Source organism: Siniperca chuatsi, linkage group LG6 (genome assembly GCF_020085105.1).
Source record: "Siniperca chuatsi isolate FFG_IHB_CAS linkage group LG6, ASM2008510v1, whole genome shotgun sequence".
In the NCBI taxonomy this organism is placed as follows: Eukaryota; Metazoa; Chordata; class Actinopteri; order Centrarchiformes; family Sinipercidae; genus Siniperca; species Siniperca chuatsi.
Genome location: NC_058047.1, coordinates 2,817,505 through 2,840,139, shown reverse-complemented (window position 1 = coordinate 2,840,139; position 22,635 = coordinate 2,817,505). Strand labels below are relative to the sequence as shown.

The 22,635-nt window shown below is 40.8% G+C and overlaps 1 protein-coding gene across 1 annotated transcript; it reads left to right on the top strand.

The window, feature by feature from the left end:
- Positions 1 to 2,193: 2,193 nt before the first annotated feature.
- gpx7 (glutathione peroxidase 7) lies at positions 2,194 to 6,357 on the top strand. The gene is made up of 3 exons (XM_044199344.1): positions 2,194 to 2,420; positions 4,813 to 5,074; positions 5,844 to 6,357. Exons 1-3 carry the CDS (start codon positions 2,289 to 2,291, stop codon positions 6,005 to 6,007), a joined length of 558 nt encoding a protein of 185 aa, XP_044055279.1. The 5' UTR covers positions 2,194 to 2,288; the 3' UTR covers positions 6,008 to 6,357.
- The last annotated feature ends 16,278 nt before the right edge of the window (positions 6,358 to 22,635 follow it).

Sequence of the window (22,635 nt, the reverse complement as noted above, 5' to 3'; positions counted from 1 at the left end):
CGAAGAGGGGCGTGTAACGCGCTGCGTTCAAATACCGCTCGGAAACTACTGTACTATCCCGAACACTTTTTATTTATTTTTTAATTTATTTTTTTTTGTCGTGTCGTCTCTTTTTTTTTCTTTCTTAAAAATATAAACGTTTCATCAGAAAAGGACAGGGACATTAAATAATAAAATACAAATAATTACAGATAGAGAAAACGGGATAAAAAAAACAGTTTTACAAGTTAACACATTTTAAATACAAAACATCAGTTCGTAGTGACCCAAAATTAGGGATATTTTGCATGGTGTTCTACTTGGATACATTCTTCAAGTAAATTAGCCACCAGATAATGCAGTTATTTTCTTCATCGTTTTTTCCCCCCGTTGGTTTGTCTATAAAGAATATAACTAACATTTCTTGACACAAAAAATAATCTGGATACTGGGTATTGCAATGCAACAAAAAAAATAAAGGACACTCTGTGAGCCACTTCATGAGGTAATTTGTTTATTTTGGCATACAGTATGTAGGCCATTCACTCAAACCAAAACTAAATTTCAGAACATAAAATACAACCAAAATATATCTCGTCTCAAGTGTGTGATTATTCTCTGGTTAGGAATGTGACATAGCCTACATTCCCACACAAATGAGACCCAGTTTGTGAAAACTTCTTACAGAGGAGGAGAGTTTAGGTTTTGTTCTGTATTTTTGGCTTGTGTTCATTTGTTTTATTCTAGAAAAAAAAGTAGGCCATGGCTCATTTGCCTAATGAGCTGAGAGTGAGAGGTGGAAAAGTTTTTGTTCCAGTTCTTCTCTATTCAATACATCTTCAGAATAAAAGCTCGAGACTCCTCATCTGCAGTAGAGCACACATTAAGTCCAGAAAACCACCAAAAGTGTCCCTCACTGCTTGTGATGAAAAGGACTCACAGCCATTTACTGGCTTTTACATTTTTTTAGCTTTTCTGTGGGCAATGAAATTCTATTATATTTTCATTTCAGTCTGCCATTTAAAGTTAAACGGCAGTCATCATCCAACAAATGAAAAGCTTTAGCCTTCTAGGATAACTCTGGTTCATGTACTATTTTGCTGTTAATCAGTGGTCATTATCCCTGACAAATAAACTACAATAATGAACTAATTTTACTACAAAACAAAAACAATAAGGCTGATGAAAAGTTTGAATCATAAAAATACTCGTGGTAGGTCATAATTATGATATAGTGAGTTAAAAATCTAAGAAACTGAGTGAAAATTAAATTTTGACCTATACTCTTATAATTATGACAAAACATAAATGTGTGGGGACTCACTCATTAAAATATAAATAACAATGACAAATGAAAAAATACAGAAAAATTTAAATAAGTTGATAAAATAAAACAATTCAATGTGTTTTATAATTGCATTTCAACAAGAAAACAAAATGAAAGAAAAGAATATCAATGTGTAGAGCATGCTGTATAAAAAAATAGGGATATTCACAAATCATAATGATTTTTGACTTAATACATCAAATTTTGGAATTATTTAGTTTCTACTTTTAAAAAATGTACTTTCAAAATTTTTATTCGGTATCTCCAATTTCTGAATTATTTATTTTAGAGTAATATTTTGTATATTTATTATCAGAATCAGAAATGCTTTATTGATCCCTGAGGGGAAACTCTTTTGCTACAGCAGCTCACTGTCACGTCAGTGCACACAGGAAGAGAAGTACTAAGCAAAAAAATATATAATACACTATAATACAGGTCAGATAATAAATTAAGTACGAAGTGGGTATAAGTATAAAATAAAATAAAATAAGTGTGAAGTACAAAGTGGATTTACCGGTTGATGATAATAATACGGTATAAATAGTGCATGAACTGTTAAGTTAAGTGTAGCTTATTAAGATTATAATGAGACGGAGGATATTGCACAGCAGTAATAGAAGTATGAATAAATATCAATAAATAGGGAATTTTAAACTGAGAAGAGTATATAGCACAGCAGTATTAACACAGAATATTGCACAATTATGTCAAGTATTGCAGAGATGTTATCTCAGTAAGCCTTTTTTTTTTACTTTTGACTTATCATGACGTAATTTATGACAAAAGAAATATTTTGACTTTAGACATTGCAGCTCTGCAACACAAATTCGTCAGCAAGGCTTTTATTTTGTAAGTGGCGGCCGGTGCAGGAAGTGTCGTCCTTCCTGTCTGTAACTTGACAGCCGGGACGCAGGAGCTCCGCAGGACCGTGAAGAAGTTTCCCAGTTTCAGCTGTTGCGTTGGCAGTTTGACTGTAAAGATGCTTCCTGGAGCGCTCACCGTGTTACTGACTTTATTCAGCCTCACTGAGAGCAAACAGAAAGACTTTTATACTTTTAAAGTAGTGAACAGCAGGGGGAAGTTAGTGTCCCTGGAAAAATACCGGGGTTCGGTAAGTCTGGGTCTGAACAGCTCAATCTTACAGTATATATCGGTGATGTTAGTGTCTCTCTGCATGTCAGCCGGTTGCATGAATGAATGTTGCATGTGCATGTTATTTTTTTTATAATTTTTCTTTTACTTCTCCCACATAACATTTGGGTTGTAGATTTCTAACATAGTCCTGCTGCGGATCAGCTTGACTGCAGCCTGCTCGGGATGTCCCGGCATGTAGCCCCGCTAGCCTACGTGGCAAGAGGCCTACAGAGCCCCTGCAGCTGCAGCAGCTTCATAGAGTTTTCATTAAAAAAAGAAAAAAGGTAGGGATCACTAGACCGGATTAGCCTTAATCTGCCTACAATAGACCGATCCAGCACTCACTACCTGTAACTAGTGCAGATTGTATTAAGATGGTCATTAAATGAGACGGACCACACATGGTTTTATTTGCAGGTAGGTTTCTACTTATGATTGCTGTTCTTTATTGCAATTAGCCAGTCACGTTTCAACACAGTTCTTACCAAAAGACATCACATGACAGCAAAGTAGAACAGAAGAAAGAAACTTTGAAATGTGTGGGCAGCACAGTGTTTGTATGACTGTAGTAGGAAAAATGTACTTTATATTATAAAGACTACATTTTCCTACCTGACATTTTTTTTAAATAAATCTTGTTTAAATACAAATACATTTATATATGAATAAAAGATTAAGACCAGACCTTGTGTAGTTTCCCTTAATTAGTCCTCTTAAACGGAGCTTCAAAGGATGCTCCCCTAAACTTTAAAATATCCCAATGTCCCCAGTTAAGATCTTTTTCTCAGATGTTTCCAAATTCTCACAATTACTATACCTAGTTACTCACAGTGTTTCAGACATTTCATATATAGTGTACTGTTGTTGTTTTAAGGACATTGCCGCCATTGTGGTTGTGAAGGATTTGGATTCTGTTTAGGATCTGTAATGTACATAACTCCATGAGGTTTTCAGATGCATCACACTTGGAACTGCTTCATCGTGACACTAGATGTCAGCACTAGATGAAACTGTCAGGCTGCGGTCCGACTGAGGGATAATTAATCAAAGAACGCATGTGCTTACTTTTGCAGTGAAGCGCTTCTTGTCTGTCCTCTTCCTTATTGCCTGTGAGCTGAAGCATGAAGCTGTAACATGTATTAACCTGCACTGACATACTCGTCTGTTTCTATGCTGTGACTCCGTACAGGTCCGTCCATGACCACTTCACTAACACCTAAGATAAAAAAAAGGTAAACAACAAAAGCGTTGATCTGATCAGACATACGACCTCTGATTCTGGATGGAAAACTGAACTTTTTTGTCTGAATCGCAGTTTAAATAGTTACATGTGATCTAGTTTTTTGAAATGATTTGTCAATCAGTCCAACAGAAAATGTATCAACAAAAATGTTGATAATGTTGATTAATTGTAATTTTTCAAGCAAACATAGCAATTTTTCTCTGGCTCCAGCTTCCACATAGTGAAGATATGCTGCTTTTTCTGTTTTATATCATTGTAAATTGAATATTGTTGGGTTGTTAAAACAAAACAAGACATTTGGACTCATGAACTTGTGATTGGAATTTCTTCTCATTTTAAAGTCGAAACACTCAATCGATTAAAGAGCAACTGAATAGCAGTTTAAGCAGTGGTGGAAGAAGTATTCAGATCCTTTACTCAAGTAAAAGTACCAACACAAAAATGTAAAAATACAGCAAAAGTACTCGTTTTGCCCCTGTGACTGAAATAATTCTATCTGACATTATTAGATTGTTAATACTGATGCAGTGCATAATTAGCATTTTACTGTTGTAGCTGCAGAGGTGGGGCTAGTTTTAACTTGTATACAGTTTGGTAGTTTAGTCCAGTGGTTCTCAATCTGGGGCCCCTCCAAAGATAAGATACATGGACAAGATATATGCATTTTGAAGGAGCAGGAATGAAACCACGAGTTATTTAAATGAACCGTGTGAGAAGTTTAGAGAAGTCTCTTGGTGTCACTGCTAACAACTCGTAGACTCAAAACAAGAGGTCCTAACTAGACACTGCTTTTTTATAAGATGTTACAAGCCAATAAGGTCCAAAGAATCAGGAGGAAATTGATCATAGTATCTGATGGAGAAATGATTAGGAGGTTAAGATGTGGAGATTAAAGATCGGCCCTGGTATCAGAATAGAAAACATATTCTGCCCTTCCTTTCACATATAGTCATATGTGAGATAAACACAAGCTAACAGATGATGTGCACAGAGCATGTTCTGTACATCTGCTCTCATTCAGGGATGTGGACAGCTGTTAACAGTCTCCCAGTTGCTGCTGATTGCTGTTGGGTGACTGTCAGAACCGTTACTGCAGTGTTTTCACAGTGTGTTCCTGTGGCTTTAGGTGTCCCTGGTGGTGAATGTAGCCAGTGAGTGTGGCTTCACTGAGGAACACTACAAAGACCTGCAGCAGCTCCAGCGGGACTTTGGGCCGTATCACTTCAATGTGCTGGCCTTCCCCTGCAACCAGTTTGGGCAGCAGGAGCCCGGCAGCGACAAGGAGATTGACAGCTTTGTTCGCAGAGTCTACGGAGTCTCCTTCCCTTTGTTCAGTAAAATCGCTGTTGTCGGAACTGGAGCCAACAATGTCTACAAGTATCTGGTTGGTGAGTGAGATGTGATGTTGTTGATGAACTGGTGTAAGTTTGTTCTTGTATCGCATGGAGATGTTTTCTTTATTAAGCAAATGAGCCTGAAAGACGACCAGGTTTCTACCGTAATTAACTCAGTGGAACCTGGTGGATCACATCATTATAAGGAAAATGCTAGATATTCAGAAATTACAAATGAATAGGGTTAGGGAAATGGATAACAGAATATGGACTGTACATACTGTATATTTGATACTGAAATTATATACTATTATTATATATTACAGTGTTAACCACAGGGGAAGATTTTATTTGTACTGGTCAACTCTGCTGGGGGGAAGGCGGGGTTGACAAAAAGTGAGATTTCCTAAAACTGAACACTTGAGTTGAGAAAAAAAAAGTTGAGTGAAGAAAAAAAATGGGGGAAGGAACTAAGAATGAAGGTAAAAATGTAAAGGCAGAATAAATGAGAAAAGGGTAACAATGAAATAAAGGAAGAAGTTCCCCCCCTGTTCATTTTCACTCTCCGCCATCAGCAAACTCAAAGTTTTAGTAGAAGTTTTGTCCCCTCCGCTGTAGCAGTGCTAAATTCCATAGCTCACTAATCACAGTTTTATATAACCCTTAAAAACAGAAAGAATGAATAGAAAAGCATTAGGAAGAAGGGAAGAAAGAAAGGTGGAAGTGTTTCTGGGTAAGAGGCCAAATGGAAAAAACACTATTGTTTGAAAGAATTTTAAATCGCGAAGGCTCTTACTTCATTTTCTTCTCTCATTCTCTGCAGAGTCTTCTGGAAAGGAGCCTGACTGGAATTTCTGGAAGTATCTAATTGATGTAAATGGCAAAGTGGTGGATGCATGGGGACCAAAAGTTCCTGTCAAAGAAATCCGACCCAAAATAGCTGAAATGGTGCGGCAGATAATCCTAAAGAAGAAAGAAGAACTTTAACCTCCTGTTAACAGACCCTTTACTACACAGTGTTCTGGAGTATGAGATTTAAATTTATTGGTACATGAACCAAAGGGATGAACTGAACACGTGTTCTGCTTGTACAATCTGACCTTGTTAGTATAAACCGTCACATAGCGAAAGCAAATTTTACTTGCTTTCTAAAGGCACTGATGAAACACCACTGTTTTTAAAGTCCATGTCAAGTTTTAAATCAGGTGTATAACATGTGAAACTGCAGCTTTAACTTAAAGAGCTCCTGTTCCCCTATTTGTTAGTCACGTGGATTATGTGTTTGGTTTTTTATTCATTCTGATTTGTGGAATAAACCTTTACTGTGATGAGAGCAATACCTTGCTACTGAGTTTATCTTACACGGTTTTATTTAATAGACATTTTCAGATCACAAATGTCTGTGCTTTCTTGAAAAGTCCTCATTCTGTGTTTCAAACATATTTCCCTTTCTGCTCCCTGTTGAAGTAAACCTATACACCTTCCCACTGACAAACTGTTATTGGCACTAGGCACTGTAGCTATAATAGCATACAGCCACTGAAAGAATATTTTGTCAATAGATATGGCAAGATGCAAGTTCATGTAAAAAGCATATGAATAAACAGAGCAGTCGTTCCCAACCAGACTGGTACTGGGCCGTTTGATACTGGGCTGCTAGGAAACTAAGATTTGGTGAAAAAGACCCCGGCCCTCTTAACAGCTCAAAAAGTATCGTTAACATTGTTTTATCAACTAGATACTTCATGACTTTCTAAATTTATGAGCCATGATTTTGAACTGAGGATGTATTTCAGAACCCTGCAACAGAAAATGATGCATTACTTCTGTTTGGGGTCTCAGAGACCTCAGCTGTAAAACATGATTAAATACAATAGATATTCATCTGCTTTATAGCGTTTAATTAGTGTTGACTGGACTTTTCGGATTTCTGTTATTATAATTACATATTTTGTTACATCTCTAAAAATGAACAAAGACAACACAACAAAGCAATCAAGTCAAAGTGGCAGTCATAAAGTGATTTCTTTACAACAAAATACCATGAACACACTATAAAAAAGGTTTTCAAAGTATGGGAGAGGATGGGACAGGGTAGGTTGTGCCAAACAGAATGAGGTGGAACAATTCAACAAAACCAGCCGTAGCTACCTCTAGAAACAAACGTACAAACAAAACGGCTCAACTGTCTTATCTACAACAAGAACTAAAAAAAAAATAATAATAATAATAAAAAAATACAGAGATGGCACCAACCACTAAACCTAGTGTTTCTAAACAGACTGAAAACTACATGAGTTAAAAAATGTACAGGGTAACCTAAATTTACTAACATACAACATCTTTACATATAACTCTCTTTACAACATTTCCAAGTTTGCTCATACACAAACCAGTCACATAAACAGCATCAAAGAGCCTACCCAAGACCTCCTCTGGCAGGCCTCTTTTATAGCTAGCATAACAATTGGCCAGCTTCAGAATTGGTTCAGAATCAGAAACACTTTATTGATCCCCGAAGGGAAACTTTGTTACAGTAGCTCGCCTTTACGTCACGGCACACAGGAGAAAGTACTAGCAAAAAATATAATACACTAAAAAACAGGTCAGAAAATAAATTAAGTACCAGGTGGGTGTAAGTATAAGATAAAATAAGTGTGAAGTACCAAGTGGGTTTACCGGTGGATGATGATTATGATACAGTATAATACAATGTAATAAAATAAGTAATAAGTAATAAGCAGTGGTGCATGTACTGTCGAGTTAAGTGTAGCTTATTGAGATTATTAAGATATTGCACAGCAGTAATGGAGGTATATAATATCAGTGTCAATAAATAGGAAAAACTAACATGGGAAAACTAAATATTGCACGGGAGTAGTACACAGAATATTGCACAATTATTCAAGTATGGCAGAGATGTTAATGATCAATGTCTAGTTTAGTGACCTAGGGTCATACAGACTAACACTTAGAGGGAGGAGTTAAAGAGTTTGATGGCCACAGGCAGGAATGACTTCCTGTGGCGCTCTGTGGTGCTTTTTGGGGGGGATGAGTCTTCCGCTGAAGGTACTACTTTGTTTGACCAGCACGTCATGGAGTGGGAGAGAGAGACACTGTCCAAGATGGCATGTAGTTTGGTCAGCATCCTCCTCTCTGACACCACCGCCAGAGAGTCCAGCTCCACCCCCACAATGTCACCGGCCTTACGGATCAGTTTGTTGAGCCTGTTGGCGTCCACTACCCTCAGCCTGCTGCCCCAGCATGCAACAGCATACAGGATAGCACTGGCCACCACGGACTCCTAGAACATCCTCAGCATTGTCCAGCAGATGTTGAAGGACCTCAGCCTCCTCAGAAAATAGACGCGGCTCTGGCCCTTCCTGTAAACAGCTTGCGTGTTCTTGGTCCAGTCCAGTTTGTTATCCCCAAGTGTACTCCCAGGTACTTGTAGTCTTCAACAATGTCCACACTGACCCCCTGGATGGAAACCGGGGTCGCTGGTGCCTTGGCCCTCCGTAGATCCACAATCAGCTCCTTAGACTTTGTCGCATTGAGCTGCAGATGGTTCTGCTCACAACATGAGACAAAGTTCCCCACCACAGCCCTGTACTCCGTCTCATCGCCACCGCTGATACATCCCACCATAGCAGAGTCATCAGAAAACTTCTGAAGGTGGCAGGACTTTGTGTGGTAGCTGAAGTCCGTGGTGTAGATGGTGAAGAGGAAGGGAGAGAGGACAGTCCCCTGAGAGGCTCCAGTGTTGCTGGCCACGCTGTCCGACACACAGTATAGGTTGCCCAATAAGCAGCAAAGCTGCATGGCACATATGCAAGCCAATCACCTTGTTAGGACCTGGAGAGGACACAGAAGAAAACAGAAGGAAAACAAACAAAGCCTGCTTGGCATGAACATTTTGTCAAACAAAATGAGTATATATATGAGTATATATATATTCAGGACTATAAATATATATTCTGGACTCTAAGAGACTTCATTGCAAACTCGATGAGGCTGTGGAAAACCACCCTTGAGGCCAATGGCAAGCCACTTGCACAAGTATCCATCAAATATGGCATATACCAAGGAGATGCTCTGTCCCCACTGCTGTTCTGCATAGGTCTGAACCCCCTCAGCCAAATAATCAACAAGACTGGCTATGGATACCGACTCAGGAACGGGGCCACCATCAGTCACCTCCTCTACATGGATGACATCAAGCTATACGCTAAGAGCGAGCGGGACATCGACTCACTGATCCACACCACCAGGATCTACAGCTCTGACATTGGGATGTCATTCGGGCTTGAGAAGAGCAGTCGAATGGTGACAAAGAGAGGGAAGGTAGTCCACACAGAAGGGGTCTCACTCCCAGAAGGAACAATAGCAGACATTGAGGATGGTTACAAGTACCTTGGAATACCACAGGCAAATGGCAACCTCGAAGATGCAACAAGGAAGACGGCAACGGCCAAATACCTCCAACGAGTAAGGCAAGTCCTAAGAAGTCAGCTCAATGGCAAGAACAAGGCCCAGGCAATAAACAGCTATGCCCTGCCAGTGATCAGATACCCTGCGGGAATAATAAGGTGGCCAAAGGAAGAGATACAGACCACAGACGTTAAGGCGAAAGCTCCTCACCATGCATGGAGGGTTCCATCCCAAATCCAGCACCCTGAGACTGTACGCTAGCCGTGAAGGAAGGCGGCCGTGGACTAGTGAGTGTGAGAGCCACTATCCAGGATGAAACATCCAAGATCCACAAGTACATCCAAGATAAGGCCCCAACAGATGACGTGCTCAGGGAATGTCTCAGGCAATGGGGAACAGAGGAAGACGTGCTGGAAGAAGGACCATCATGGGAGGACAAACCCCTACACGGGATGTACCACCGGAACATAACTGAAGTGGCTGATATCAACAAGTCCTACCAATGGCTAGAGCGGGCTGGACAGCACAGAGGCACTCATCATGGCTGCACAGGAGCAGGCCCTGAGCACCAGAGCAATAGAGGCCCAGATCTACCACACCAGACAAGACCCAAGGTGTAGGCTGTGCAAAGAGGCCCCTGAGACAATCCAGCACGGGTTTGTCGGGTGTAAGATGCTGGCAGGAAAAGCATACATGGAGCGCCATAACCAAGTAGCTGGCATAGTGTACAGGAACATCTGCACTATGGACTGGAAACCCCGAGGTCAAAGTGGGAAACACCCCTAAAGGTGGTAGAGAATGACCAAGCCAAGATCCTGTGGGACTTCCAGATTCAGACTGACAGAATGGTAATGGCGAACCAGCCTGACATCGTGGTGGTGGACAAACAGCAGACGAAAGCCGTTGTGGTTGATGTGGCAATACCAAGTGATGGCAACATCAGGAAAAAGGAACATGAGAAACTAGAGAAGTACCAAGGGCTCAGAGAAGAGCTGGAGAAGGCCTGGAAGGTGAAGGCGACAGTGGTGCCCGTGGTCATCAGGGCGCTCGGGGCAGTGACCCCCAAACTGGAGGAGTGGCTACAGCAGATCCCTGGAAGAACACCAGACATCTCGGTCCAGAAGAGTGCAGTACTAGGAACAGCAAAGATACTGCGCAGAACCCTCAAGCTCCCAGGCCTCTGGTAGAGGACCCGAGCTCGAAGGATGAGACCACCCGCGGAGGGTGAAGGTCAAAGTTTTTTTTTATATATATATATATATATATATATATATATATATATATCCCAATCTATATATATATATATATATATATATATATATATATATATATATATATATATATATATATATATCTATCCCACCTATATATATATATATATATATATATATATCCCAATCAATCTTCCCACCTGCATCTTAGTCCCTCATCAGCCACTTACCATATATACCAGTTCACTTCATTGTTCCTTGTCAGTTTATTATGTTATGTTGCAGTGTGCGGCTTGTTTTGGGCCCATTTATGCATGCCTTACCTGCGTGTTTGACCTGTTGCCTGTTTATTGGACTTTGGATACCTGCCTGCTCCTAATTGGATTTGTTTGCTTGTGTTGGACTTTGATTTGACCTTTGCCTGCCTCACCATCTTGTAAATTTGTGTACCTTGTGTGTGAATAAATACACAGAACTGCACTACCTCTGCCTCAGTTGTCTGCATTTGGGTCCTTCCCCTGTATTCCTGTTACCCTGCTTGCACCAACCCTGACAAATAATTAGCAAGTAGCTGCAAAACAGTTCTCATGTGATTATGATACACCACACTCAGGGCCTACATTAGGGGTGTTAGGCATATTGACACAAAGACTCGCCACCCAAGATAATACAATGGTACCTTTTTTAATTATTATGGGGCTATTATTAGAGCCTTACAAGTAAAGTAGATGTCAATGCCAGAACAAAACAGTGGCATGTATGAGTCATCGCTTTGATGACATGACATCAATGGAGTCAAAAGATGTCGCATCGTTACATTATGGAATACCTTGTGTGCAACTGGAAATGTTTTTGTAAGGGTGGTGCCACAGGAAATGTCAGGATCATCAAAATCAATTTCAGGGAATGGAGCTTAAAGTGATATAGCACTGGGACAGATTGTACTAATACACTTGACCACCTACGGATACAAAGGCAGTATGACACATGAGGTCCTTGTCCCAGTTGGGCAGATTATCTCTTTCTATCAGAAAGCAGCACAGACTAGTTCCAAATCATCCCATGAGAGACCACGCATGTTTTGTGGTTTATTTATATCTTGACTTGTACAGCTCATCTCAAATTGCATGTAAAGTCAAAACCGAGCTTTAAAAAACATTCCTGATACAATATGCCTTCATATTAGTTTGTGTTCCAATGAGTCTTGGTTAACCCTTTAGATTTCTTCAGTGGCTCCAGGACAGTGAGAACATCGCAACACCTTCTTTTGAACTTCCACTGCTACACAATCTATTTTTAAATCATTGTACTTTCTATTATTAACACAATGATGGACCTCTGAAAAATCAAAAATCATTGTACTCCAGGAGTGTTCTATTCAGTTAATTTTTTCACAATTGATGGACCGAAACGTCTTGATTCTGAAAACATCAAACACAAACACATGACGTTCACTTTTTCCAAACTCTTCAGTCAGCACAGCAGCAAATGTGTACTAAACTGTGGATACGTTTCATTTTACAATGCATTCAGTGACAATGACATGAAATTCTTTCTCACTCAACCACCACCAAAACTGTATTTACAGTCCATTTTGCACATGTTTAAACTAGACTACAATTTGTTCTGCTACATCTACAAAAATTAATAGAAAAGACCAACCACAGCTGATCACCATGTCACTTTTCCCTCCAGCTTACTCGCCATTCCTCAATCCCATAGAAAAATAATTTTTTCCTACATTCGGATTTTCTAGCCCCTGTAACTGCTAACTGAAGATGGCAGTGAACAGTAAACCCAAATCCTGGCTTCAAAAGGTCCTTTCAGAGTCCTTCTGGTAGCCTTACAGTTCTTCGTCCCTGCTTTTTCCCTGCTTTTTCTGTGTCTTCTAACTGAGGGTAAATATAAGGAGTGCGAGCAGCAGATGGATCATACCCAGTCTGATACAGCAGGCGTCACTGGCAGTTGTAGTTGTGACTGATTGTGTTGCTGTGGTGGTGGTGGTTGTTGTCATTGGGGCAGCAGTTGTTTTCATCAGTGCAGTGGTTGTAGTTGTCGGGGAAGCAGTTATTGTCGTTGGGGAAACGGTTGTTGTCATCAGGGCAGCGGTTGTTATTGTCGGGGCAGTGGTTGTGGTGGTCGGCGGGGAATTGGTTGTCATTGGGGCAGCAGTTGTTGTGGTTGGGGTGGCAGATGTTGTTGTCCGGACAATGGTTGTTGCTGGGGCAGCTGTTGTTGTCGGGACAATGGTTGTTGTTGCTGGGGCAGCAGTGTTTGTCGTCGCTCTAGTAGTTGTTATTGTCTGGGTGGTTGTTGTCTTTGGGACAGAGGTGGTTGTAGCAGTTGTCGGGGTAGCAGATGTTGTTGCCGGGGCAGCAGTGTTAATCGTCGGGGCAGTGGTTGTTGTAGTTGTTGTTCGAGCAGTGGTTGTTGTTGGGGTGGAAGTTGTCATTGGGACAGTGGGTGTTGTTGCAGGGGCAGTGGTTGTTGTTGTCGTTGGGGAGGTGGTTGTTATTGGGGCAGAGTTGGTTGTAGTTGTCAGGGTAGCAGATGTCGTTATCGGGGCAGCAGTTGCTGTTGGGGCAGCAGTGTTTGTCATCAGGGCGGTGATTGTTGTCGTCGGGGTAGTGGTTGCTGTCGGGGCGACGGTTGTTGTTGTCACGGCAGCAGTTGTTGTTGTCGGGGTGACGGTTGTTGTTGTCAAGGCGGCAGTTGTCGTTGGGGCAGCGGTTGTCATCAGGACAGTGGTTGTTGTTGGGGCAGCGGTTGTCATCAGGACAGTGGTTGTTGTTGCAGGGACGGTGGTTGTTTTGCTGGGGTGGCGGTAATTGTCATTGGGACAGCAGTGTTTGTCGTTGTGGCGGAGGTGGTTGTAGTTGTTGTTGGGACAGTAGTTGTTGTTGTTCGAGCAGTGGTTGTTGTTGGGGTCGAAGTTGTTATTGGGACAGTGGGTGTTGTTGCAGGGGCAGTGGTTGTTGTTGTCGTTGGGGAGGTGGTTGTTGTTGTCAGGGTAGCAAATGTTGTTGTCGGGGCAGCAGTTGTTGTGGTTGGGGTGGCAGATGTTGTTGTCCGGACAATGGTTGTTGCTGGGGCAGCGGTTGTCATCGGGACAGTGGTTGTTGTTGGGGCAGCGGTTGTCATCGGGACAGTGGTTGTTGTTGCTGGGGTGGCGGTAATTGTCATTGGGACAGCAGTTCTTGTTGTTGGGGCAGCAGTTCTTGTTGTTTGAGCAGTGGTTGTTGTTGGGGTCGAAGTTGTTATTGGGACAGTGGTTGTTGTTGTTAGGGTAGCAAATATTGTTGTCGGGGCAGCAGTTGTTGTCGTTGGGGTGGCAGATTTTGTTGTCCGGACAATGGTTGTTGCTGGGGCAGCTGTTGTTGTCCGGACAATGGTTGTTGTTGCTGGGGCAGCAGTGTTTGTCGTCGCTCTAGTAGTTGTTATTGTCTGGGTGGTTGTTGTCTTTGAGGCAGAGGTGGTTGTAGCAGTTGTCGGGGTAGCTGATGTTGTTGCCGGGGCACCAGTGTTAGTCGTCAGGGCAGTGATTGTTGTAGTTGTTGTTCGAGCAGTGGTTGTTGTTGGGGTGGAAGCTGTCATTGGGACAGTGGGTGTTGTTGCAGGGGCAGTGTTTGTTGTTGTCGTTGGGGAGGTGGTTGTTATTGGGGCAGAGGTGGTTGTAGTCTTCAGGGTAGCAGATGTCGTTGTCGGGGCAGCAGTTGCTGTTGGGGCAGCAGTGTTTGTCATCAGGGCAGTGGTTGTTGTCGTCGGGGTAGTGGTTGCTGTCGGGGCGACGGTTGTTTTTGTCAGGGCAGCAGTTGTCGTTGGGGCAGCGGTTGTCTTCGGGACAGTGGTTGTTGTTGGGGCAGCGGTTGTCATCAGGACAGTGGTTGTTGTTGATGGGGTGGCGGTAATTGTCATTGGGACAGCAGTGTTTGTCGTTGTGGCGGAGGTGGTTGTAGTTGTTGTTGGGACAGTAGTTGTTGTTCGAGCAGTGGTTGTTGTTGGGGTGGAAGTTGTTATTGGGACAGTGGGTGTTGTTGCAGGGGCAGTGGTTGTTGTTGTCGTTGGGGAGGTGGTTGTTGTTGTCAGGGTAGCAAATGTTGTTGTCGGGGCAGCAGTTGTTGTGGTTGGGGTGGCAGATGTTGTTGTCCGGAAAATGGTTGTTGCTGGGGCAGCGGTTGTCGTCGGGACAGTGGTTGTTGTTGGGGCAGCGGTTGTCATCGGGACAGTGGTTGTTGTTGATGGGGTGGCGGTAATTGTCATTGGGACAGCAGTGTTTGTCGTTGTGGCGGAGGTGGTTGTAGTTGTTGTTGGGACAGTAGTTGTTGTTCGAGCAGTGGTTGTTGTTGGGGTGGAAGTTGTTATTGGGACAGTGGGTGTTGTTGCAGGGGCAGTGGTTGTTGTTGTCGTTGGGGAGGTGGTTGTTGTTGTCAGGGTAGCAAATGTTGTTGTCGGGGCAGCAGTTGTTGTGGTTGGGGTGGCAGATGTTGTTGTCCGGAAAATGGTTGTTGCTGGGGCAGCGGTTGTCGTCGGGACAGTGGTTGTTGTTGGGGCAGCGGTTGTCATCGGGACAGTGGTTGTTGTTGCAGGAATGGTAGTTTTTGTTGCTGGGGTGGCGGTAATTGCCATTGGGACAGCAGTGTTTGTCGTTGTGGCGGAGGTGGTTGTAGTTGTTGTTGGGACAGTAGTTGTTGTTGTCAGGGCAGCAGTTCTTGTTGTTCGAGCAGTGGTTGTTGTTAGGGTGAAAGTTGTTATTGGGACAGTGGGTGTTGTTGTCGTTGGAGAGGTGGTTGTTGTGAGGGCAGAGGTGGTTGTTGTTGTCAGGGTAGCAAATGTTGTTGGGGCAGCAGTTGTTGTGGTTGGGGTGGCAGATGTTGTTGTCCGGACAATGGTTGTTGCTGGGGCAGCTGTTGTTGTCGGGACAATGGTTGTTGTTGCTGGGGCAGCAGTGTTTGTCGTCGCTCTAGTAGTTGTTATTGTCTGGGTGGTTGTTGTCTTTGGGGCAGAGGTGGTTGTAGCAGTTGTCGGGGTAGCAGATGTTGTTGCCGGGGCAGCAGTGTTAATCGTCGGGGCAGTGGTTGTTGTAGTTGTTGTTCGAGCAGTGGTTGTTGTTGGGGTGGAAGTTGTCATTGGGACAGTGGGTGTTGTTGCAGGGGCAGTGTTTGTTGTCGTTGGGGAGGTGGTTGTTGTTAGGGCAGAGATGGTTATAGTTGTCAGGGTAGCAGATGTTTTTGTCGGGGCAGCGGTTGTTGTTGTTGTTGTTGGGACAGCAGTGTTTGTCGTCAGGGCAGTGTTTGTTGTTGTCGGGGCAGTGGTTGCTGTTGTCGAGGCGGCGGTTGTTGTTGTCGAGGCGGTGGTTGTTGTTGTTGTTGTTGAGTGTTTTAAGCACATCTGACTTGTGCCTGTTGATCCCAGGAGAAATTGCAAAGAAAATCTTGATGATTTTGGTACCATCAGAAGATACAATTTTTTGCATATTTCTGGCCTGTTTTTGATAAGTACTCAGTTGTTATAAAAATTTAAGTGATAAGTGATATATGTTAGAATCTTACTTGAATTAGATATATAGTTTCTTTTTAAATTAAATTGTGAGTTTTAGCATGCCAGCAAACACACCACATACTGCATCAAGACAGTAGCTGCATAGTATGGTTCATTGCAATGACATAAAGCATGATAAGCATTTATAGTTTACATTTTTGTATGCAGCTTATATTAGTATACTGTTAAATAGACAATAAATGTGTATGTTTATTTATTTTTTAATTAACTTTTTTACCTGGTGAGCTTAAAGGGGCTAGCAAAGAAATCACACTATCTGGGGTGGATGTAAATCAATATAGCTAATTACTTCTACATGATCAATTTATACTTTTCATTTTATGTTAGTGCACCATATATAGATTTAATTCATATAGTTGTTTTTTAATGTCATGACCTAATGAATTCAGATAATTAATACCCATATCAATTACCTCAAAGAGCATAGGCCTACGTTTAGCCTAGGAGAAAGTAGAAATTGCTCAAATGTTGACATCTTTCTTGTTTATTTTGCTTTAGTTATAGGCTAATGATGCATAAGCTTCAAGAAGCTCACAGTGAACTGTATGTTTTAATGTTACTCCACAATGAAATGTGTTTTTACAATGTTTTCAAACTAGCCTAAATGTTTAAAATTAACATTTGAAAATCAATTTAAATTGTAAATCCTGAAATTAACTCATTTAGTATCCTTAGAACATTAGTACTGAACCTGCAAACTGTTTATCAATTGTCCTTTACAAGCCATAGGATAGGAGTAGAGACAAAATGAAAATAGCTATTGAGAGCTAAGAGATTACAGATTTGAATAGAAACTTAAATTGGTGCAGTATATATTAATAATGTCTGAAAAGCGGATTTGGTGGGCTTAACAGGGATGTTTACCCTAATGTCATTTATTGATGTCCTTTAATTTTCTTATTTTGTTATTTTTTTGATTTTACATAATTCTTTCTAGTTTAAATATGTTTCCTACCTCTTTAGACTGTTTCTTGTACTGCTGTACTGTAACATGAATTTTCCCTCTAGGATCAATAGAGTCTTATCTTAAATTTTATAAGATTTGAAATGAGTTGTGGTTAAATTTAAAAAGAAAAATCTGTTAACATTTAGATTTAAAACCCCTTCTTAAACAGTTCTGGTAAAAGTTCTGCAAAACCTTTTAAAAAGAGACAAGGTCTGTGCTGGATAAGAATGGCTTAAAGTGTCTAATATGCATTAGTAGACTCTACTTCTGCTCAAACATACCTGCACAGCTTCCAATACAATGCTCCAGTCATGACGAATATTGTAACTCATGTAATTTATTAATGTCCTTTACTTAATTTTCCTATTTTGTTGTCTGTTAATTAGATTTAAAACCCTTTTAAAGAACACTTCTGGTAAAATGAATAAATTGTGCTCCCTGCAGAAACTCTAATGTGATAATAAGTGGAGTTACCTGTGCTGGAGAGTGCCCAGATGAGAGTCAGAGACAGGATCAGCTTCATCATGATGAACAGGTAAGTGCTGTAGATCAGTTTTTCTGATAGAACTTATCATCGCTGATGCACTTTATATACTGTACAGGTGATGAATAAATTTATGACAGATGCATGCAGAAAAATGCCCCTCAGGGATTGGGTGTGTTCCCATTTTAACAGCGTGACCATTCAGGCGCTCATCTCCTCTTTTGTTACCTTAAAAATCACCATGTCAACGCATCTTCCCACACCCTTTATTCATTTCGAAAAAGTTTACTTGTGCAGCAATGTGCACCAAATCAAAAGTATAAAATATATTTTATATTTTTAATTTCTACAGTTAAATGAGAATTATTTCTTTTTGGGTTGATACTTTTTACCCTCACCTGCTTTCTGAAAATGTTTTGTGGATTTTTTGTTCATACAATTCAGTTTACTTGTTCTCTAGTTCTTATTTTTAAATATATCTTGATGTCAGACATGGAATGTCTTCATCTTGATAAAGGTTGGTAGACTGTGTAAACATCAGGGACAACAATGGAAATATATTCAGTGCTTAACTGTTAAATCCCTGATAAAGTCTGATATGTTGTGGTTTTTTTGACAATAAACCAAAAACTATTTTATCAGCAAAAGTGTTCAAAATATCAGATCTTTGAACATCTATATGGTACTGATCAATGCATTTTCACTGCCTCTTCTTTAATTTCATTTATGTAATATTATCATCTAAAATCATTTGGGTTACCTCCACAAAGTTGGAATTTAGCACAGCAGTTAGTATTTAATTTATCATTTGTTTTGTTTCATGCATTAGTGAGCCTAAAGAGAAAGAAAACCACAAGATTTTCCTTGAAGCAAAAACCAATGATCATGTCATTGTGTAGACATTGTTCTGACAAGGAGGAAACTGTCTGACATACTGTGTAAAGGAGTGACCTTACTCGTACCTTATAGTCCCACAGTTTGCTTCTCATGTGCTTCTTGTTTTTCATCATCTGGAATGAAACTGGCAACCCGTCCAACTCCATTCAATGGTGGCATTAATTACGTAGAATATACTACCGGTATACCACCAGGTGTGGCAGCTGTCTCACCTTGAGTGTCAGATCGTTACTCAGACTCACCAATGGTGTAAAGTTATTAAGTAAATTTACTCAACTACTGTACTTAAGCACAATTTTGAGGTGCTTAAACTTTACTTGAATATTTCCATATTATGTTTTATGCATCTAAATATTGTACACTTTACTCTAAATACATTTAATTGACAACTGTAGCTACTAGTTACTTTCCAGTAGGCCTGTAGCTAATGATTATTCCCATTAGTGATTAATCTGCCAGTTATTATCTCAATTAATTGATTCATTGTGTGGTTTGTAAAACATCAGAAAATTGTGAAATATGCCTGTCACAATGTCCCAGAGCTCAAAGTGACATATTCAAATTGCTTGTTTCGTCCAATCAACAGCACAAACCACAGAGATTTATTAATACAAATTTAAGATGAGGAAAAGCAACAAATGTTCACATTTGAGAAGCTGGAACCAAAGAAGTTATGGAATTGTTACTTAAAAAAATTATATAAACAATTAGTCACAATCAGTTATCAAAATAGTTGCTGTTCAATTTTCTGTTTTCATGCCAAACATATGATCAGTATATCTGATGTTTTAACAATACACTACAAACAGTATACAGTATATGGTATAAATTGACTGTAGTTCCACCTTGACCGGCTACAACTTAAAAAGGTTGCTTACATCTTACATTTTTTACAATTGCTAACACACATTTTTTTATACAGATATCACTTTTTCAGAACTCTTCACACAGTTCTCTTTTCTGACATGTGGCTCAACAGTTAATTTAACATCCAAAATGCACTAATGCAACCAAAACACTAACGACACGTAACATTATAATATACTGTATGTCACTATTGTCTTTGAAGTATTTTTTATATATTTATGTAGTATTATAAACCAATATTCCATTACTACAAAAAGAAGGGCACTTTTTTATTGCATGGATTGTGCTACCTTACAGTATACGTCACAGAAATGAATCAGAAAAGCTGTAGTATGCTTCATTAGGCTTTAGGCCTGTTTGTTTGCACAAAATGAAACTAAAGGAATTCCAGTCATGCAATACGACAGTTTTATAAATGCGAAAGTTGCTGAGTGAGTGAGTGAGTGAGTGAGTGAGTGAGTGATGAAGTCACACCATTGGTCGGTGGAGTGTTGGAGTTTCCCCACTGGTCGTTGTTCTTTCAAAATGAATAGGCGTGAATGTTAGTTACGTGCCGTAACTCCAGATGCTGAGTATAGACGGGCGCAGCCCTCAGGCTATCGCCAGTGGGTTCATTCCTTGCTCGTGTAGCACTGAAGAATTTTAGTTTACACCCACTTACTGTATGGGCCCCACCTCGGTCTCACCTTGCGTATGAGTTTAGAAGGCTGCGCCTATACTCATAGAATCTGGAGTTACGGTACATAACTAATGTTCTATTTCGTACGGGCTTCACCCTCTAAGGCAATCGCTAGTGGGATAAGGGCGAAGCAGGATGTGGTCCATGCCCCACTGGCTCCGTCCGGTACCCACAAGCACAAACACACACCCACTTCACGAGAAATCAATAACCAGTCCATACCTCGCCAATGTGTCACAGCACAGTGGCACATCACAGCATATGCGCACAGATGGCACAGAGGTCGTACAATACCTGATATTCACTGTGAGGGAATGAAACTGGAAAACAACATAAAACCTACTGCTGTGAGAAGCGGAGATGATGGTTACACTCTGCAACAGTCCAGCATAGAGCAGAGTACACACAAGACCAGTACTGCACACTGATGAAAATATTTAGTTCTCTCCACATTGTAAAATCAGTCAACACATCCATGCATCTCCAAAGGTTGCATTTTGCACAAAAAATAATAACAGAACCTTTTCTAAATAGAATATAGTACATAAACACAGCAAAAACTTTTGTGGAGACAAAAAAGAAAGCATGAATAAAAAAAATCTAAGCATCATCTCTTCGCTTAGCTGGATCTGGCCATAGCACTTCGTCCACATCACAGGCTATGTCCTCTCTCGCAAGAAAGCGAGGGAAGAATCTTCTTGAATGGTTAAACCATCCTTGCACAGACCCTGCATCAATTTGGTCCCAGGCCTGTTCCATGGCTTGAATGAGGGGTATCCTGACATAGGGCTCCTCAAGGGGGTTAAGGAAGGGTGAGAACGGTGGGAGGTACTGGAGTAAAAATTGTGGAAGCTTGTGAAACCAGTTTTGGACCAGAGCAGATCGGTGGATTCCACTGAAGGTACTCCTTTGTTTGACCAGCACGTCATGGAGTGGGTGGGAGACAGCTGTCCTGGCCAAACTACATGCCATCTTGGACAGTGTCTCCCACCCGCTCCATGACGTGCTGGTCAAACAAAGGAGCACCTTCAGCGAAAGACTCATCCCCCCAAAATGCACCACAGAGCGCCACAGGAAGTCATTCCTGCCTGTGGCCATCAGACTCTTTAACTCCTCCCTCTAAGTGTCAGTCTGTATGACCCTAAGTCACTAAACTGGACATTGATCATTAAGATCACTGCATTACTCTAGATAAATGTGCAATATTCTCTGTTTAATACTCCTGTGCAATATACTCTGTTTTCAGTTTAAAATTCCCTATTTATTGATATTTATTCATATTTCTATTACTACTGTGCAATATCCACCATCTCATAATCATCTTAATAAGCTACACTTAACTTGGCAGTTCATGCACTATTACTTACTACTTATATTATTACATTGTATTATTATAGCGTATTATTATCATCAACCGGCAAACCCACTTTGTACTTTACACTTATTTTAATTTTATACTTATACCCACTTGGTTCTTAATTTATCTGACCTGTATTAGTAGTGTATTATATTTTTTGCTTAGTACTTCTAATCCTGTTTGCACTGATGTGATGGTGAGCAGCTGTAACAAAAGAGTTTCCCCTCGGGGATCAATAAAGTATTTCTGATTCTGATTCTGATCAAATGAAAATGGAAAAGCTGTTTGACATGTAATTTTCAAAGTTGTAACCCACTGTACAGTGGACAATATTCAAATGTTAATTCAAATTTGAAAATGCACTATAAACCTTGTAACCTGATTTTCCATTTATACAAGCAATATTTAAGTCAAAATGAAAATAACATTTTCTAACAATTTGAAAATGAAAACTGCATTTGACATTTTATTTTAAAAGACTTAACCTGCTGTGCAGTGGACAATATTCAAATGCAATAAGCGAAACAGCGCTCCCGGTCTATTGCATTTACATGTCAGCGCGCTCTTATGGGGTCTAAATGAAAATGAAATCTGTCAGAGCTCTCATCAAGGCAGGTCTTCAGTTAGGACGTCACTTGCTTGAACATCTGCTGCTTTGTGCATGTGTGTTGTCCACTTGTTGCAGAAAGGCGAGAAGGCGGCCGGGCCTCACTGACTACTGGATTACTGTGCAAAAACTCAACTTTCTAACTGTATTCACTGATTTTGATGAAACTGGATGATGATGATGATGAAACTTCATTGTCAGATCGAGTCTGAAATGTTTCTTGCATCACAGCAGCTCCATTTGCAACATCACAGAGATCATATTTTATGGAGAGAATATTTTCTGGTTTCCCCTCTGATGTCCTCCGGCTGCTCTGCTTCAACTCTCTGTGATTTGCAGAGTTTCCTGATGGACAGATAGCTTTACTTGTTGCTAAAGTACTATTAGCTGACTCTGCCCGGCCTGGGAGTTCAGAGCACCGGCTGAGAGATGTTGTTTACACCGTTAGCACGGCTCCGACCAGGACTGACTCAGACAAAACATTCACCACAACACAACGAGACGTCACCTTGGGCTTTAGGAAAGTGTAATGGCCATTTTCAGTACATTTTAGAGCAAACAATAAATCGATTAATCA

Coding starts and splice junctions, on each gene's coding strand:
- gpx7 (XM_044199344.1), top strand. CDS start 2,289: ATGCTTCCTGGAGCGCTCACCGTGTTACTGACTTTATTCAGCCTCACT. Junction 2,421..4,812: donor TGGAAAAATACCGGGGTTCG/GTAAGTCTGGGT, acceptor CTGTGGCTTTAG/GTGTCCCTGGTGGTGAATGT. Junction 5,075..5,843: donor TGTCTACAAGTATCTGGTTG/GTGAGTGAGATG, acceptor CATTCTCTGCAG/AGTCTTCTGGAAAGGAGCCT.